The sequence below is a fragment of the Heteronotia binoei genome, chromosome 16 (genome assembly GCF_032191835.1).
Source record: "Heteronotia binoei isolate CCM8104 ecotype False Entrance Well chromosome 16, APGP_CSIRO_Hbin_v1, whole genome shotgun sequence".
NCBI classification, from domain to species: Eukaryota; Metazoa; Chordata; class Lepidosauria; order Squamata; family Gekkonidae; genus Heteronotia; species Heteronotia binoei.
In genome coordinates, this window is record NC_083238.1 from 24278436 (window position 1) to 24293242 (window position 14807).

The window sequence follows — 14807 nt, forward strand, 5'->3', positions numbered from 1 at the left end:
CAAGTAAACCAATTATTTCTTTCAAAAAAGCAACATTGGAGTATTTTAAAAAAGAGACTGCTGTGAGACATCTTGTACACATCCATATCCAGGGCTTTGCACATAGGATTTTGGAAGAGGAAACCCATCCTGCTCTTTTTGACATTGAGATCCTCAAGCACAGAGATACACTTACACATACTTTGGAACTGCACCAAAGTTTGCTTTGGCCTCCTCAGTGGATCACAGTATGCAATAAAATGCCGGGGCAGAGAGGAGGCATATCTTCATATGTCCAGAGATATCGCCATTCCCATCAGTGCAATGCAAAGTGAGCCAATTAATTGGGAAAGTGCTCTTATTCAAACCATCGTAAAACAAATTTTGGCATGAGATATGAATTGTTATCTCAAGGATTATGACAATGCAAAGCACTGCTTGATAAAATGGCTCATATGGGTGTAGATATGACTGTGAGCGTGGCCTCCGATGCCATGATCTTTATCTGTATACCACTGGAGAAAAGAAAGAAGATGACATCATCAAATCAGAACAGCCCAGGTAAAGAACTGAACAACAACAACAAAACCTTAAGGGTGTGAGTGTGTGTATGTGTATGTATATATATTGTCATATCCAGGCCTCAGATTCAGTGGGAGCTCACAGGCGCACAGCTCCTGCACCTTTCTGAGAGTTCCTCCTCCTCCTTATGAGAGTTCCACCTCCTGAGAGTGGGGAGGGACAGTAGCTCAGGGGTAGAGCATCTGCTTGGTAACCAGAAGATCCCAGGTTCAATCCCCGGCATCTTCAACTAAAAAAGGGTCCAGGCAAATAGGTGTGAAAAACCTCAGCTTGAGACCCTGGAGAGCCACTGCCAGTCTGAGTAGACAATACTGACTTTGATGGACTAAGGGTCTGATTCAGTAGAAGGCAGCTTCATATGTTCATATATGTTCGTATGTTCCTTGTCCATTGAATAGTATGTACAGCTGCATAACAATCCCTGGATGAGCTCCACCACCTATTTTTCTACAAAATGACCACTGGTCATTTCCAATAGAATTGTCAAGTATCTGATAATACAAATGTACTAAATAAATAAAATAGACATTTGAAGCACAGTCCAACACACTATCACACTGCACTAGTTCACACAGGCACTTGAAATTTTGTTTTTAAATATGCATAGATGTAGCTTTAAAGTTCCATTAGTGAGCTCATCCCCCCCCCCCCCCCCGCAGCAAAGAAACACAGCCAGTGGAGTAGCTATGGAGCGTCACACCAGCACAGTTTAACAGATGCTTTTCTAAGTGCTTTTAGAATTCCAGTTGTGCTCAGTCAAGCAAAATTTCCGTGGGACTAATACAGTGTTTAAAATCAAATACTTCACTCAAGGGATACCTCAGTACCTTTCATTGTGTGGGTCACTGGGCAGTGTTGGACCACTATTATTTGAACTTGAAGTTTCAAAACTAACCAATGATTACATTTTATTTTATAGGGGGAGGGACGGTGGCTCAGTGGTAGAGCATCTGCTTGGGAAGCAGAAGGTCCCAGGTTCAATTCCCGGCATCTCCAAAAAAGGGTCCAGGCAAATAGGGGTGAATAACCTCAGCTTGAGACCCTGGAGAGCCATGAATGGGGCTGTGCCTCAGTGGCAGAGCATCTGCTTGGGAAGCAGAAGGTCCCAGGTTCAATCCCTGGAATCTCCAAAAAAGGGTCCAGGCGAATAGGTGTGAAAAACCTCAGCTTGAGACCCTGGAGAGCCGCTGCCAGTCTGAGAAGACAATACTGACTTTGATGGACCAAGGGTCTGATTCAGTAGAAGGCAGCTTCATATGTTCATATTTTAATCCCATGTGACTCTCTCCAGCTACAGTATCAACCTCATCTGGTATGCAGGCTATTTGTGCTCAAGCTCTCATATCTGCAGGGATTCAAACCAGATTGAAGCAGCAAAACGTGCAATGGAAATAGGATTATATTCCACAGGGACTGTTAGAGAGAGCGAGAATGGGAAATGGAGTGTGGTGGTGGTGGTGGGGGAACAGTACATGGACCCACTAGTCCAACATGAAGAATAATAGAATCACAGAGTTGGAAGTGCTCAATGCAGGATCAGCCTAGCCCCAACAAGTGTTTGTCCAGCTGCTGCTTAAAGACTGCCAGTGGGGGGGGGGAGCTCACCACCTCCCTGGGTAGCTGATTCCACTGTTGAACAACTCTGACTGTAATTTTCCCCCCTAATATCCAGCTGGTATCTTCCCACCTTTAATTTAAACCCATTATTACAACTCCTCTCCTCTGCCGCCAACAGGAACAGCTCCCTGCCCTCCACTGGGCAGGCCTTCAGATACTTGAAGAGAGAAATCATGTCCCCCCTCAACCTCGTCATCTCCAGACTGAACATTCCCAAGTCCTTTTCCTCACAGAGCTTGATCTCCTCTCCTCCAGGCTCCTGATCATCCTTGTTGCTCGTGTGCAGACTGATACTGGGCTGTCTTTCTTGGAAAGGTCTGAACAAAGAGCACACAAAGAGCAGAGCCTGGGCACAGTCTGCAAAAATGCCAACCATCTGTTTGGAGGAGTGCAAGTAGAACTGGGAAACAGAGGGTTTGATTCTATCTCCCCCCCACCCCTCCTTCCCATACCCTGGTCTGATGCTACTGCAGAGACTCTATCCAGGACTCTGCACAGCTTGCGGAAAATTTGTGAACAGCATCTGTTTGCATGCCGGCATTTTCTCCTGTTTGATTGGTGCATGTGCACCTTTTGCAAACACTACCTGCTTATATCATATCTGACTCTTGGATAAAAACGTGCTTGGTAAACTTGGTAACCAGTGTTAGTTACTAAGACGTACCATTGCTTGAAAGTCCACTTCTGCATCAACCAGAGCTTTTGAGATCTGGGCTGCTTGCTGAAAATGAACATTGTCTGGAAATTAAAAAAACAGAGACAATATACACTAATAAATACAGTGTGTCGCATGCAAGGAAGGAAGAAGAAATATCAATGAAGGAGCTCAGCTACAATCCTCCATCTCTTCTCATGAAATGGCAAAGGTGAACTGAATTGTTCTCAAGACTGCATAACTGTCACAATACTTTGCACTTCTGTTTTATTAGCGGCAACACTGCGACTTTGATGATGATGTCCAATTAACAACAGCTTACCATCTGCTGTTCCATGGATCAGGAGATAGTCAACATCTCGGAAGTGCTCAGCTCTGGCCATAACAGTGGAATTCTAGAATATATATGGAAAGAGAGAGAGAGAGAATAACTCCAGCTATAGTCCATTAAAAAAACCTTTAGTATTAGTCAATACAACACACTGTTTCTCAGTTCAGAAACTGCCACCCCTCCCAAAAACCATGCAGGGAAGAGTAGGATTTGTGTGCTAATACACCTGCCAAAAGAAATTTGCAAAACACATTTAGAGAAAGTCATTAAATTTCTTGATCATGTGCTTTAATGGGTTTTCCAGTTTATTCACTGTGTAAAAAATCTTGCTTATTTTGTGTCTAATCATAATGACTGAGTGCTTGCCAAGTTGTAACTGACTTTTGGAGACCCCTCAAGGGGTTTTCAAGGCATGAGATCAGCAGAGGAGACTTTATGTTGCCTTCCTCAGCATAGCAGCCTCCTATCCAACTACCATCCAATTACCATGGCCATCACCTTAAATTTACAGGGATATATTTAAAGCATACAAGCAACCCCCCCCCACACACACACACTGGTTGCAATTATTAAAAACCACACTCATCTTATGCTACACATGGTCAGCAAAAGCAAACTGAAATAAATATGCCTTATACAATTTTCAGGAGACGCACAGGATACATTTACACTTAAAAAAACCTCTCGTGATACCCCTTCAGAATGAAAATTATGACTGGCTTGCTGAAATATCCCTCCCATCCCCCAGAAACATTCCCTGCATACAGAAAATTGATACTTGAGGTGAAGGCTAGGCTGGAACCCTTCTTCCTGACGTGCATCTTGAATAGATCCAGGTGGACAGCCGTGTTGGTCTGAAGCAATAGAACAAAGTAGGAGTCCAGTAGTACCTTTAAGATCAAGTGTTCTTTCACTATTTTGCCATTGGATCCTAACTTTGTATCACTTTGCATTCTTAACCACTGCCCACCAGCTATATGTAGTTCTGCTCACTGTACCCCATTCCATTGTCTGAAGAAGTATGCATGCATACGGAAGCTTACATTCTGAATAAAACTTTGTTGGTCTTAAAGGTGATACTCGACTCCTACTTTGTTGTAATGCACGTGGAATGTAGTTTAAAAAACAAGGTTGGGATGAGGATAGACATTATAACACGTGCTTCTGATGTCCCATCACCACCTGAAGACAGACACAGCATTCTGCATGAGCTGAAACTCATCATCAAGGAAAGCCCCATGTGGAAACATGTCCACTGTAAAATATGACATTCTAGTATCTCATTTTACCCAATGAACAATCTCAGTAATGTGGCTGGAGCACACTTTTGATCACAGCACTCCAATTACTACATCTTATTGGTTTTACTGGATGGTCACCGTATAGTCCTGTACATTTCAAGTTTGCATGTCAAGGGAAAACATCTGACAAAGCACAGCTTTCTGTTTCTGAACGGCTAGGTCACAATCAACTCAAAGAAGCCTATATACAAAAAAACCCAGGACATTCTAGCATCAGAAACAAAAAATGAAACAGGGCTTCCTTTTAGCATCTTTTCCATTAGACACCAATTCAGTGAGGACAGCCCATGTTTGGAATCTCGACTTGACTGGAGAGGATGAAAAATGATGCATGATGCGCCGTGTGTGACTGGACCCTGCCTTCAATATGCAGAGTTGATTGTGCTATTCCTGTTAATGGTAAATAAGTGCATGTGCCACGCTTAACAGATGGTCAATACAGTCCACTTCGAAGCACCAACTTCAAATCTGGGGAAAAGACAGGAACTGATTCCATCACCACTCTTTCTCTTTCAACAAGTGATTGATGCTGTCAAAGTGCTGTGAAAGTTAACAACTAGCTGTTCAAGTGGGCGCAGAGGTGCAAATTCTCACATGCAGCCATGAGGATCTCTGCAAAAAGGAAGAACTACATTGCACAAAAGTTTTTGGTGCTGCATTCTTCTTGGTCCTATGGTTCACTGGTTACTCCTGTAAAATACTGATGAAATCTGAGCTTCAGCACCATGTCTTTATGGCTTGCGGGGAAGAGATGTAGTGAATCAGAGCATCTGGGTTCAAACAAAAACCATGTGTGGACACACCTTTAGTTTCATGGTGTGATTGACCTCAATCTTCTCAGTTTTGGACAGTCAACAAGTTACATATAAGTTGCTCCCAAGGATCAGGAGATAGCCAGTAATGAAGTCAGTGTCCACATACCTCGGCCATTAAGCAAAATTTGCTGGATTTTGTTCATAAGGCTCACAAGATAAACTGGGTCCAAAGCAGTCCACCCTAGTGAGAGAAGAGCTGAACCCCACCTTTTCCAAACAGGGCTTTGAAAAAGTGCACACTGATGTAGGTCACTGGGATTTCTTTTGCAGGCAAATAGATCTCTGAGCATGACTAAATAATTTCCACGAGTCTAACTGCAGAAACCCTCTGCTGCCCTCTGTTACTCTTTAGCTTTTCAGGCCACCCCAAGAAGAACAGGGCTTTTGTTAAAAAAGATCACACAGCAGTCAACATTTTATCAGCATTCAACAAACAAGTTAAAGTTTGGCTGGAATCTGAAGGTCTCTCTCCCTTCGGCATATTTTTTGGATAGTAGAACAAATGTCATATCAGTACAAGATGGCATATTTACAAAATTGTACCCTGTTTTGCATAACCTAATGATGCAGCAGTTCTTGAGGACTGAACATTTCAAATCTGCTAGCAAAAGAATGCCAAATCTATGACTGCTTCAAATTCTTGCCAAAGGCATATCAAAATTCAGAGAGAGAGAGAGATGCAAAACAACTTCTTTCACAAGTTTAACAGTCCTCCCTGGTTCATGCTCCCGGCAGTCCCATGACTAATAGTATCTGCAGTTCCCATCTCCCCACCCTTCCCCATAAGCCATCAGCTCTGCCTTTTTTATTCTCGCATTCTGTCAGTCCAGTTTCACCCATGGGCTTTTTAGGGTAGCAAAATGTGTGAATTCTCACCTATTGGGTTTCCCTTCCTTTCTGATCTGCCATCCACACACACACAAAAAAAAAGCTCATAAGGAGGTTCTCTGTTGTGGATTCATTCTTTCTCTCTCTCACACAAGCAGCATGCCATTTTATTATTATTCCCAAGCCCTCTGAGCTAGACAAGTCACTTTTTCCAACATCTTTTTTCTTTAAAAAAAAAAAAAAAGCTCTTTACAAAGATGTTGAAGAGGACTGAGGTTTAGGAATGATCCTCCTGTAGCATGCTGGAGTTTATGTATGTATGTATGTAAAAATGCACTTTGTTAAGCCACAAGCTACAACCATAACCTCAAGAAAAACCTTCAATTTTTTGAAGAGAATCTTTGAATTTCCAAGCATTCTTGGAAGCTTAACAGCATATGTGCTCTCACTCTTTTAACATGACAGTCATTTAGGGCTGATTCATGCAACTTTATCACCTGACAACTGCCCCGCCCCCCTCCAAGTGATGCCTTGCAAGGGGATACGGACCACTACAAGTATAATATTACAGACACGCCTTTCACCATACTTAATATGAAATCAAAACCAATGGAATCCATTCATATCTGGCAGTCTTCAGATGCATGTACTGGGGAATGCACACGGCCTGAGGGAACCAGGTTTCAAAGTATCATTATGCACCCAGAGTGTCTCATCACTTCAGATTAAGGATCAAGTGCACACAGGTGACATTCCTCCAGTCAGCAGTAACAGAAAGCTCCCTGTGCATCAAATCCCTTGACACATGCACTGATTTAGAAATGGTGGGAAATGATGATGATGATTGATGACGATGATTACCCCACCTTATCCTATGAGTGGACTCAGGGTGGCTTACAACATAAAACCCATCAAGCAAAAAAACCCCCCAAAACAATAAAACAATGAATGGCACAATAGATAGTAACAAAGACCCATGCCTCGTGTTAGCTGAAACAGCATTACATTTCAGCATTGTATCCCTATCTTAATCTGCAGGATTTTAACAGTACATGCATAAAAGCAGAAAAAATACACTTTATAAACATAGTTACATGAGATGTTAAATTTTTTTAAAGGAATCTTTTCCCTTAAAACAAACAAACAAGCTTTGTCCTGTTTAACTATTTCTGTTAAAAGGGTCGTACTGCAACGATAGTATTACCTCAATGAATATGATGGAACTCACCAATTCTTCTCATCTAGGGCAATCCTGCAGCTTGTCACTTCCAAGATTGACTTCAAACAGTATGGAACACAGGAGATTAAAAAATAAGGCCAAGGGCAACGGTACACAATCAGGTAAAAATATATTTTATTACTCAATTAAAATGCATAGGGGATTTCTGGGGAATTCTAACTCAGTAACAAAATATATTTTTATCTGATTTTGCACCATCAGCCTTGGCCTTATTTTTTACCTCCTGGGACAGGTGCAGGCATGCAGCCCTTTGATGGCATAGTGACCACAGTAATGAGGGCAACCTCCCACAAAAGACTGGCTGGTGCCCATATATTTTTTTTATCAGTATCTTCATAATATGGAGAGGTTCAATTCCTTTTAATAATAAAAGAACATCTCAGGAGGTAAGCCAAGAAGTGTGGGAGAAGGGGATTAGGTAGAAGCAAAAGACACAAGACATAAAACCCATCAAGCCCTTACAACATAAAACCCACCAAGCAAAAAAAACCCCAAAACAATAAAACAATGAATGTCACAATAGATAGTAACAAAGACCCATGCCTTGCGTTAGCTGAAACAGCATAACATTTCAGCATTTCAGATCCACTGTCTTCCTTTCCTTAACATTGCGTACAAAATCGGTATGTTATAATTTCAGTCTTCTTCTTGGGATGCCTGTATTCTGTTCTTATTCAGAACAGCTGTATGCAGTGTTAATGTTATCCTGTGATTACCAAGCACATATGATGAACAGAGGTGGTGAACCGGACTATCGGTCTACTGTACTCCTCAGTTCAGCTGCACTTCGAGGCTTTTCAGCTTTTGGAAAGAATCAGGTTTGCAGCCTAATCTTAACCCCTGAGTTTTTCAAAAACTTGACTGTTCAGGATTCTGACTCTGAGTCATGAATTCACCCGCTTGTAGCAACATCAGTTCATATTTCCATCCCTCGTATGTTGCAATTGCTGAACTATTTGTTGCTTACAAAAGAAATGACAAAGTTAGAGTCCAAGAGCACCTTTAAGATCAACAAGTTTTATTCAGGCTGTGAGCTTTCGTGTGCATGCACGCTTTGTCTGAGCTTGCTTCGGCGGGGAGGGCGGGATATAAATAAAATGATGCTGATGATGTTTGTCAAAGCTCACAGCCTGAATAAAACCTTGTTGGTCTAAAAGGCGCTACTGCACTCTAACTTTGTTATATTCCTTCAGACCAACATGGCTACCCACCTGGATCTATTTACAAAAGAAGTGACCCCCCCCCCCTTGTAGGGTAGTCCTAACTAGTTCTTACTAGGTAAATGATCCTGGTTAGTTGAAACAACGCAACTGACTGCTTGCACTGAAACAGCTCAGGGAGGATGGCTTTCACCAAAGTGATCTTTTAAACATATTTCTATGTAAAGAAGAGAGAAATATTGATATTTGACTCTTGAAGAGAAAATGTGTAATCCTGAGAAGAGGATGGCTGAGGGAAGGGAGGGAGGAATGGAACCAGGGAAAGCACTATGATTTCAAGATCACAGGGCACTGGAGACACACAGGAGAAATCCACCCAATTCATTTCTTATTGTATGAGACATGCTGAGGGAGGACATCTTCCCCTTGATCGTTACAACATAAATTGAACAAGTGTTCCCTTTTCCACCTTTAGGGGAAGCCATGCACTGCGACAGCCTAACCATTCTATCTGCTCCCTCCTCCTTCTAGCCTGAAACCACTCCAATTTAATCCTCTGAGTAACACGTTGGAAACCTTTCGCTCTTTGGTACTGGCAGTTTCAACGTGGACACTGCCAGCAATGGATGCTATGCCAAGAATATCCGACTCCTGGCATGAAAGGATTCCACAGTCCCCTGGTGCCATCTGTGCCGTGAAGTCGCAGAGTGACTTTCTGCACCCGGAGCACTAACATTTCAATCTGTAGCAAGTTACAAGGCAGTCATTTGCATAAGTGACTCACTGATCTTAACAAGAACCCTCCCCCCGCAAAAAAAAATTATTCAAAAACAGAATGCTTTTTGACTGGGATGACATAGGGAGCTAGGATTTAAGTGGTCAGATCAGATGAGGGAATTAACAAGCACTCAGAACTCCAAGGCAGTGGACAGAAAAATGAAACATGGCAAAAACTTAAACAACAACAACATTTTCTTGCATCGACGATTTCCCCCAGAAAGTGTTATTTTTTTCCCCATATGAGAAGGAAAAGAGAAAATTCAAAATAAACTATTTTGTTGTAGGAAAAACAATTTCAGGAAGGGATGCTGTCAAGTGCAGAAAGCTGGGGGGAGGGGGACAGATCTAGTGTTCTGCTTCCATTCCTCTCCCCAGGCTACATTTTTCTACATGGGGTTCTCTTCATGCATGCTTGGAATGGGATATGGAGGGGCGGAGTTACCATGTCAAAGCAGTGGGTAAGAAAAGTAACCTGCCACAAGGTCCTGTGCTCTCAATCAACCACTTCCAAAAGAACTTCTTTTTTACAAAGGTGGCCATCAGAATTTTTTTAAATGTTTGCATCTAATGCTCTGATTTTTGAAAAATCCAGTATTCTATTCTATATATTCATTTGCCTTCTCTGCTTCCATTTGCTCGCCGCAGGAAGTCACTCTGAACTGCACACACCTGTTTTATTTAGACATCTTGCAAAAGGATTGGGCCCTCCTTTACAAATTTTGCAGACTCCACGTTTATACTGCACAAAAGGGACACACACCTGGCTGTACACCAAGAAATGCCCATCTACCAGGAAAGGCAAAATGGATACAAATGGTAAACACAGTATAATGTGAAAACAACACATAACAAACTGGGAGGTTGAATCCTACGCTGTGCTAGTGATGGGTGCTAGTTGAGGAAGCCCCACATAATGCAGGTCTTTCCTGCAGTTCCCTTATTTCAGAGGCCACCTGTGAATGCTGAAAAGGCCAAGAGTTGGGGGAGTTGCATGGATGAAAAGTATGATTTAAAAACCCATTTATATTTATTTAGAAAATTTATATCCTGCCTTTCAGCCTAATCAGGGCCACCAAGATGGCCAACAACTACAACAAAGTAGTATAAAAACATATTCTAAAACAAATTTTAAAAAACAGAACCAAATCCAGAAGGAAGGACAGACAAAACGAAAAAGTCTTCACCCTCTGGTGGCAGACAGCAAGAGAAAAGGATGGACAGATACCTCTAGGGAAGGAGTTTCACAATCTTGGTGCCACCACGGTTTTCCCCCCACCTGCTCAATAGGCAGGGGCACTAGAAGCAGGGCCTCAGAATATAACCATAGTGATTGTGTAGGTTTGTATAGTAGGTAGTCCTTAAGGTGTCATGGCTCCAAACTGAATAGAATTTTAAAGGTGAATACTTTGGGTCAACTAGCTGCAGAACTTTTGTCATATGTGCTTCTGTGCTTCCCTCTCTCAAACTCAAGTTGACATACAAGTACAGCTTGTTGGGGAGAGACTTCTCCAAGCAGCAAGTCATTTGTACGAAACTAGCAACACAGATAGTTTCAGCTGTTTTCATCTCAAAAGTGTAGCTGTGAAGTTGTGTTTCAAAGACTAATCTTGTGTATGTTTGAGTGTGAGCTGAACCTAACAAAAAGACTGGTGCGCTGTGAAAGCTTGCTCAGAATCTCTTGTTAGACAGCCTTATACTACAAGGGTTCTAGTCTAGCTAAAAGTAACTACAAGATGCATTGTACACTCTAATTTATCAACAATACCGAATGTAGTATCTGAAACACAGTTTACCATAGTTTTTTCAATAAATGCTTAGGGGGGGGGAGTACATGTGTAATCCAATAAAAAAGCTGGAGGAGCATAACTATTATAAGATTTTTGAATCAGGAACAAGTATATGAGTAATTCATTTAGAAACCATCTGGAACAGATTAACATTCACCCAACTGTATAAAGCATGCATTCTCTATCAAGACTGTATATTTTGAAGCCTTCCCAAATGCTAAGTGTAGCTTTGCATCTATAAAATCACATCCTGAAGTTACTACTTTACCTCGTAGTATTGCAGATTATCATCTTCTGTAGGAAGACACATGTAACGTTCCGTATATATTGAATCTGTAAAATTAAACACGTACGGTGAACACTGTTAAAATATTCTCCTTTTAAAGACAGCCTAGGACAACATGACTAGGACAGGTCACAGCCGTGTAAAGAACACCTTCCCAACTTGAACAAACAAACAAGTATTCTAGGTAACTACATGTGGTTATTAACAGTCAATATGCAGTCAGCCATGGCAACAGCATTGTTAAGCATGCCCAAATACCTACTGGGTTAGATCCAGCCAGTATTTTTTTGCTAAATCTCAACTATTGGGAATGTTGCTCCTTTCTCCAGTTCCCATCACATGTGCCTTTTATTTATTTATTATTTCACATTTCTATCCTGCCCTTCCCAAAAAACAGGCTCATGGCAGTTCACATTTGTTTGTACAGGTCCTGTGATCCCTGGCATAGCCTTTAGCCTTTTTCTCTGTTTTTCGCCAATGGAAAATCTGGTTGAAAGCAAATTTTCTGCAACCTCTATTTTAGAACCTAGTTGCAACTGGGACTAAAAGCATATCTGAGGAAAATATAGGAACTTATGGAAAATATAAGATCTTTCTGGTTTTATAATATGCAAATCTGAAAGAGGAGGAGGAGGAAGATGAGGATGGATTTATACCCTGCCCTTCACTACCTGAAGGAGTCTCAGACCAGCTTACAAGCTTTTTTCCCTTCCCCTCCCCACAACAGACATCCTGTGAGGTAGGTGGGGCTGAAAGACCTGTCTCATAACTGCTCTTGAGCAAAACAGCTCAAAGATGTGAGGGATTCAAACCTGAATTGTGCAAGAGATAATCAAGCGCTATGTAGTGCCCCAGTGTTCCTGTACTATGTGTAGGCTAACAATGCTATCCTGAGCAGAGTTATAGCCTTCTATACCCACTGACATCAATAAAGAAGTATGACTCTGCTTAGAATAGCACTGTACTGTTTTTCTCACATTAGTAAACACAACTCTGTGTCAATGCTGAAAGCAAGAAACAAGCAGTTGGATCTTAGTTTTTTCCCCTAAAATCAGATTATGAAGCCTTTTTTTTTTTTACAAAATAGATCAGAAAACAGATTTTAATATTTGAATTAATATCTAGCTGAGCATATGAGACCTGATCAGATTATGAATATTCCTATAAAGTATTAAAGAATGTGACCCTTTCCCCCCCGCTCCCCAAGAGCTCATCATAAGCAAAAAAACTTAGTAGCACTGCTAATGAATTTTATGGCATTCAGAAATGATCCCACAACACTTTGGAACACATGGCACTTGAGGAATGCAAATGCAGACATTTGCATTATAGTAAAATTTCAAATATTAAGTAATTTTGTGCCTTTTAAAGGTTAAGCAGATTATTTTCATTTTCCCATCCAAGATTTTTCAATGGAAAATATGATCCAGGGACACTGTGTAATACCTCACATGAGTTCATGAAAACAGACTAAATGGCACTTTGTGTGGGAGGAGTATGCAGTAAATATATAAAATCTTTTGCATCTCAAACATGTACATACACATTGCAAAGCATATATTACATTTGGAAGTTTGATCCTAATGCTTTTCCAGACAGCTCTTCACTTTTCTAACAAACAGGCACATACCGTAAAATTGCCAGCGTGACACGGGGGCAACAGCTATTCCGCACTTGAACACACCACTTCCTGATCCAAGTGCCATGGAGGTTGCATAGCCACCATATGACTAGAAGAAAAGAAATCCTGTTATTTTAAACAGGTTGAGAGCTCTCTATTGCTATCCACAGATGTGGAGTGGGTGGCTTAAAGAGCTTTCTGCTGGTGCCTCTATAAGTTGAGTATAAATCAAGACATTCAGCTAGGCCACAGAGAGGTATTCTGGAATCTGAGCACTCTAATCAGATTTCACATATCTACTACATGATTACTGGTTTCCTTCATATGCTTTTAGCTGTCTAAAGCACAAGATCTGTAAGCACAGGAGAAGTCCCTGTAGTGTCAGATTGGACATTCTGCCTTCCCTGGCTCTCCCTTTTCAATGCAGTGATCTGTCACTGAGTTCCCATTGATGAGTTTCTCCTGTTTTGCTTCATAATAACACGGGGGTGGGGGGGGGAGAGTTCATGATCTTTCCAGATTTTCTGAACTTTCTGAGATTTTTTTAAGAGAAAAATTTACATCTTTCTGAGAAAAACCAAACACATGAGAACTCTCATACAACCCATGATAATAAAAACTTAATCCATGTGAGAGCAGGTAACGCAGCACAGAGCAGAGGCCTACAAGGGGAGTTTACCGTTTCCTTTGCATGGGTAAAGATGCTTTAGCAGGGGTTGGAAACTGGCAGGAAAGGCTGGTTAGTGATGGACCTCTGAGCTAGGCTCAAATTTGGAAGAGTTGTGCCTTAGTTGTAATGGCTACACATTTCTAAATCGGGGAGCATCATATTCTGAAATCTGCCTTCATCACTATTGGTTATGCTGAGACAGACAGTGAACAGAGAACAGATGCTTTGGCTTCAGGCTTCTACTTCCCGAAACACAGATGATCCACGAACACTGCATTGCTAAGCAAAGGTACAACCTTCTAAATCAACTGAAGCCATAAGAAGGGTGCAACGGTTGCTTATACATAATGATATTTCCTTAGTAATTGCCTTAAAAATGTATATGTTTTGTCATTAGCAAGAGAATTAATAATACTTACCCAACCCCAAATAGCTATTCTCTTTGGATCAACAAAGTTCATTTTTGAAAATTCTCTATGAAGGAAAAAAACAACCCCAGAAGATACATAAGGCATATAAATACACACATGAGCAAACAATGATTTCAAGTACCTATCGCTGGCAGAATGACTTACATAGATTTTCTCCAGTGTCTTCCTATGTAATGGCTGACAATCTGGCTTTAAAGGTTAGGGCTATAACCACTTGAGATAATTTTAAGGCCTCATTTGAAATTCACAAAATAGGCTGAAGAAAATAGGCGAATCTCAAAGCCAACCTTGCTTGAACTATTCTAATTTGAAAATGGCACATAAATATAATTATAGAATGATAAGGGACAATAATGGCATATCATAGTATCACAAGCAGGCTAAAATGGACTGAAGGTTTTCTTCTGAAGCTAAGGCATAACCTACATGGATGACAGACAGCTTGTGAATCATATTTATGTCCCTGAACTCTCTGGAGGAAAAGTGGGCTATATGGATATTAATACAATATTCCTAAAAATTTAGGATGGCTTCATTCAAAAGTCCTGGAGGTGGCAGCTGCTGCTTCCTCTCATTCTGGACAACCGTGGATTAACACGCAAGCACAAATATGCAATGGTATGGAAGACAATGGGATGAGACAGCTTCATAGATATAGGCCTGGTCAGTGCCAGGATGGAAGTCCTGATGAGAATCTTACGTAGGATGCTTTATGTTAGAAGAA

The 14807-nt window shown here is 41.2% G+C and overlaps 1 protein-coding gene across 1 annotated transcript in view; it reads right to left on the reverse strand.

The window, feature by feature from the left end:
* Window positions 1-319: 319 nt before the first annotated feature.
* The window catches only part of DPP4 (dipeptidyl peptidase 4), an 83996-nt gene continuing 69508 nt past the window's right edge, over window positions 320-14807 (reverse strand). Inside the window, exons 21-26 of the mRNA XM_060257230.1 lie at window positions 14072-14126; window positions 12992-13091; window positions 11344-11408; window positions 3156-3228; window positions 2843-2916; window positions 320-494 (exon numbers count right to left, since the gene is read on the reverse strand). Of these exons, the coding sequence (XP_060113213.1) occupies window positions 396-494; window positions 2843-2916; window positions 3156-3228; window positions 11344-11408; window positions 12992-13091; window positions 14072-14126 (466 nt within the window). The 3' untranslated portion in view covers window positions 320-395. The remainder of the gene's footprint in view (window positions 495-2842; window positions 2917-3155; window positions 3229-11343; window positions 11409-12991; window positions 13092-14071; window positions 14127-14807) is intronic.